Raw genomic sequence first — 5,310 nt, forward strand, 5'->3', positions numbered from 1 at the left:
TAATGAAATAATTTTAAATTACACAGTAACAATGCAAATACTTGTTTTCGCATGGCAAACAAATATGGCACGCTCGTGCCCCGTGACGATCGAGTCCGTTAAGTTGCAGGTTAAAAATTACACAGTACACCAGTGAACGCTTAAAACGATTCATCTTTCGCAAACCTGCTCCTTCTTAAAAGTTAATTACGGCGCTGCATTCTGGCGAAATGCCGTACTCTAAAAAGTAATACGTAGGCACCATTACAGAGGGAGGAGGGGGTAAATGCATCTTGTTTAAGGAAAGGGGGAAGTAGGGGGAAAAGGGGGTGAGATCTCTTGACCGGAAATGCCCGAAATGCGGAAGTGTGACAACGGGACGGAAGGGGAGCGCGGAGGCTTCCGGTCCGACACTCTCTAAACAACAACAACAACAAATAGTATTATTCATCTTTTTTAACGTTATTACTCGTGAGGCTTTAAAACTCGTTGTTTTCGGACGAGTTCTCCTCGGTGGGTTGAAGCGCCACCGTGCTGACGGGCGACGGAAGGGTGAAGGGATCTGTGTTGCGTCGTTTCATCTTGCCCTTCATCTTCTTCAGCATGGTCGCCTGCACAGAAATGGACACGCACTTTGGTCACCACCAGTACATCATTTTCCGCCGCTTGGTCTTGGCTCTCTTCTTCAGCATGGTCGCCTGCGCACAAAAAACAGACGCGTCATTCAAATGGGCCCGTGGTCGCACCCCAGCGAGAACCTCCGCCCGCGGACGCCCCGTGAGCCTCGCTGCCCAAGTGGTACCAGTCCGGAAGAAGGTCGCCGGGTCGAATTTTGAAAATAACGACACCGTGGTAGGGTAGAATTTGGAGGTATTCCACTTGGACATGATTCGTCACTGGCGAGATGAAGATTCTCATTGGGGTTGAAGAGGTAGAGGAAGACAGGGGGATGGGTAGGAACAGTTGAGTATACACTATTAGAAAGAATGCCGCAATTTCACGACCTTTGCATACATCATAACGATCGTTACAGTATGAAGATTTGCGCAGGCGTGATCGGCGCTGCCGTTTGAGTTAAAATGCATTTCGTGAAATTGCGACTCAGTTCACGTAAAGTGTAAAGAGCAGCACAGACCACCCAACTCCCCACTGCCCGGCTCCCTACCCCTACCAAGGGTTTTCTACAGAGGCATGTACAAGCAGTTTACCGACTTTACTTTTACATTGTGCGCAGGCGACCGAGCTGCAAGAGATTCAAACCCAATCTACGGTACACTATAAGGCAAGTTTCTGTTTTAAGACATGGTACTAATATTCGCAAGTTTCTGCCAAGTAGGGAAACTATAAAGTGGTTTTTAAATAGTAAGGTTTACTGCGAAGTTTGCTGCGTTTGCTCGGACGGCGTCTCTATATTGGGACAAGGAGAAGCTTGCCGAAACGAACTCTATTGTGTTTCGGCACGGACTACTACTCCAGGTATTCCAGAATACTAATGCAAACGACCTGATGCATCTACTTGGTTTTCGAAGTACGACGTGGAAACAAAACAGTCCATTACCATTACTTACTCAGCGGCTAGAGCCGCAATCATGTAACCCGATGTGTGTTCTCAGAGCGGTTAGTTTAGCTGCTGGAAAGATTTAGACATCCGAGAGGATTAACTGGTTAAATTGTGATTACACCGTCTTCTCCAGGGCGCTAGCTGAGGATTAGAGGTTTCTGAAGTTTCCGTTAGATTTTAGCACGTTTTAAGCCGTGTCCGGACCCACAAATCAACGACACCTTTCTCTCCCATATTGAAACAGAACATTCTTACAAGTGTCGTGCCTCAGCCGTCGTCAGAAGACGCGCTTAGAGACCCCAGATTACTTTTCACTCATTTCTAGTAGAGTCCGGCCCTCGCACCGTAACGATCCCTTCCTCCCCGCGGTGCTGCGGCGTGGCTGCGCGAGGCGCGCGCGCCGTCTCACCTTGAGAGCGGACTTGAGCACGACGATATCACCGGGACTCTGCACCCAGGGCTCGCCGTCCACCTGCACTGGGATGTCGGAGTTGAGGTGAATCTTGATGTGGCCACCCTGCGCAAAAGGCGAGAGAAGAATGCATATAACAGTGGGGGAGACGTGTGTTGCTGTTTCTAATTCACAGTCCCTGCCGCGCCGCCCAACAGAGCGGAGCTGAGGTCGAGCGGAGGGGTGGGGCGGAGCGCCTGCCGCTTAGGCAGACCCGTGGCGCACTTGTGTCGGGCGGGCGTGCCTACCCCGTGGTCCCGCAGGCGCTTGGCCCGCCCTCACCTGGCCCTCAGGGCGTCCTCACCGCCGTGCTCGCCGGCCCACGGCTCAGACCCAGGGCCCTCACCGCTAGGCGCTCATTTGGCGCTCAGGGGTTGTCCACGTTACACGTAACGTTATACGTAACGTTACACGTAACGTTACAAGTAACGTTACACGTAACGTTACACGTAACGTTATACGTAACGTTACATGTAATGTTACACGTAACGTTACACGTACCGTCACACGTAACGTCACACGTAACGCCACACGTAACGCCACACGTAATGCCACTCGTAACGTCACCCGACTCACCTGCGCTATCCTCATGGCGGACCTCAGCCCGGACTGTATCTGCCCCAGGTGCACCACGCCCGTCACTCCCACCACCTCGAGCATGCCGTCCCAGTGGTTGGGCTTGGAGAAGTGGTCTTCCTTTTCCGGCCCGCCCCACGGATTGGCGCCAGAGCCCCAGCTGGAAAGAACGAGGGAGCCGTTTAGTGAGGCAAGTGTCGTCTGCTTGCGAGTACTTGTGCGAGGTGATGCGTTCCACCGCACCTCAGGATGTTGAGGATGATGATGCCCTCCACCTGCGGCAGCTCCACGTGCTTGCCGTCCACCTCGAGGCGCACCTCCCGGTGCAGGTCCTTGCACACCTTCCGGCCCACCAGCTTCCGCAGCGACATCTTCACGTACACGCCCTTGTTGTGAAGCCGGCTGTTGAACTTGTTGGGGTTCTCCTCGCGCGCGTTGTGGAAGTCGAGGCAGAGGTCCGCGTCGATGCCGATGCCGAAGTAGTTGTTCATGACGAAGATCTGCGTGTTGTCCTCGCTGGTGGAGCCGCCCGTCGGCTGGACGCTCGGCACCCGGCACTTGACCGCCGGCCCCGTCGAGTTGGCGTTGCTCTTCTCGTCCCCCTTGTCCTCCGGGTGGAACACGACCGTCCAGCGGTCGAGCCGGATCTCCTCCGCGTCGATGACGTCCCGGAGCAGGTTGAGCGGGTCCTCGCCGCCCGTGTAGCCCGACCCCCACCGCAGCACCCGGGCCAGGTCGTTGCCCGTCCCGAGCGGCACGATGGCGCAGGCCGGTGAGGAGCACTCCGAGTCCTGCCCGACGTTGTCGAGGCACTGCAGCACCCACCCGATGGTCCCGTCACCCCCGCATACTAAAATCTTGTAATTGCGAATGTGCCGGAACACATAAAGCCTGGCGAGGAAACAAAATTAACCGTGAGTCGGGGCACAAAACATAGTGCCTGGGGTCTGGGGTGTTATTAGCACAACACAGTTTAGCAACCATAACAAAATGGTAAAAAGTCGCGTTGAAATCAGCAAAATGTAGGACACCATTATCGCCACCCCGGCTTAAGACATACCCTGGCAGCGGCCCGCCGTTGTCCAGATCGAACACTTGGTAGGGGTTGAGCAGCTTTCGGAAGCTGGAGATGAGCTCCAGGCCCTGGCAGCCTCCAGACTTTACATTGACGAACACTAAGAGCGGTTGAACACCGTTCGGCACCATGGTTGGTTCAACATTCGGCAGTAACATAACTGCAACAGGAGAGAGATTCGGTTACACAGAAATAAACGTGTATGATGGGGGAAACGGGGGTGGACAAAATGAGACGAGGCTTACCCAGCAAATGCTTCTCGTCTAAAAAACAGTCCCGTAAAATATACAGCGCTCTCACAGCCTTTAACGCGTCCTCGTACGTGATCACCATGGAACCGTACTCGTAGTAGATGGGGCCGATGCTGGAGAACTTGTTTTCTGCGCCTAGCCGCTCTGTCAAGAGATTCTCGTAGTTGCGCTGCGAGAGGTTGCTAGGCAGATTGCCCACAAATAGTGCTATGTTGGGCCCGTGGGGGTCCTGTTTCTCCTGCAGGTAGAAGCGCATCAGCTCCATCTGACGGATCGACTCTTTGCTGATCTCCTTGACCATATCCCACGGTTTGTCGTGCCCTTCCATCGGCCGGTCCGTTAGCGCTGAGAGGGAGAGAGATAGCCATAAGCTGAGTCATGTAGGCAAAAAATAGGTCATCCCTAGGAATGTATCGGTCCACTTACTTCCTCTCTCCATGACGATCTGGCTGACTCTGTAGTCGTCTGTGTTGGCCTTATCGAGGGCGAAGCGCTCCAACGCCTGCCTGCACAGGTCCATCATGTTGGTCTCAGTGTCCACGGGCACGGAACAGTAGTTGGTCTGCACCTCGACGCGCCCGGGGAACACCCGCACGTCCCCCTTGTCGTTGTCACTGCAAAGGTTCAACATTCCGGTTTACACTTTGCCCTTCAAGCAATCGGGACAGTCATTTCCAGAGCGGAACAGTCCTAAAACACAGACTGCTGGCTGAAACTCACATAAACCTAAGGAAGATGGCCGGCCTCTTCCCCTCCTTCCTGACCAAGTTCTGCACGGGGGTCGGATCCGCCAGCGGCACGTCCTCCGCTCCATAGAGATCCGTCAGGTAAAATTGCGCTGCACCGAGGAGAAATAATCATAAACGTCAGATCAAACGAACAAGAAAGGGGCATGTTGGTTGATGCCGCTTGCAGACGGGTGATCGCGCTGCTTCGCGCTGCACTCACAGATGTCCCTCGTGACGTGGTAGGCCCGCAGCGCCGCCTGCAGCAGCTGTTGGAGGGTCGCGTCCTTCCGCACGGCGATCACCTTGAAGGTCCGCTTGCGCACCGCGCTGTTGCCGTCGTACACCTTGACCACCTCCTCGTCCCGCTCCTCGCGCTCCTTCTCCTTGCTCTTGGGCTCCTTCACCGCCACGTCGTCCGAGTCACGGTGCCGCGCGTCCCCGCTGCTCAGCTCCTCCGAGATGCTGCGAGCTGCGGACCAAAACGTGCGGATGGTCAGCGCCAAAGAAGCTCCTGAACGTTTTACCGTTACTCGTTTTTTTTGGAATTGTGTTAATCGTACTCTCTATGTAACTATGATTCTGATGGTCAAATCGGTACTGCACATTGGACAACGCACGACTGTCTTACCACGGAGCGTTTTGTAGTTTCTTTTCTAACGCAAAAATCTTATTGCAAAGAAATACAAAAC

General features: G+C 54.1%; 1 protein-coding gene across 2 annotated transcripts; it reads right to left on the reverse strand.

The window, feature by feature from the left end:
• Positions 1 to 417: 417 nt before the first annotated feature.
• LOC113203863 (diacylglycerol kinase theta) lies at positions 418 to 5,090 on the reverse strand (the record flags this gene model as incomplete). 2 transcript variants are annotated; one of them, XM_052276952.1, is given in 9 exon segments in its annotated part: positions 418 to 590; positions 1,950 to 2,057; positions 2,568 to 2,727; positions 2,811 to 3,458; positions 3,628 to 3,802; positions 3,888 to 4,238; positions 4,320 to 4,507; positions 4,614 to 4,731; positions 4,842 to 5,090. In XM_052276952.1, coding segments are annotated over 9 exon segments (2,129 nt in total), but the record flags the coding sequence as incomplete, so codon positions are not given.
• Between the last annotated feature and the right edge of the window lie 220 nt (positions 5,091 to 5,310).

Source organism: Frankliniella occidentalis, unplaced genomic scaffold (genome assembly GCF_000697945.3).
Source record: "Frankliniella occidentalis isolate FOCC.00 unplaced genomic scaffold, Focc_3.1 Scaffold5143, whole genome shotgun sequence".
NCBI classification, from domain to species: domain Eukaryota; kingdom Metazoa; phylum Arthropoda; class Insecta; order Thysanoptera; family Thripidae; genus Frankliniella; species Frankliniella occidentalis.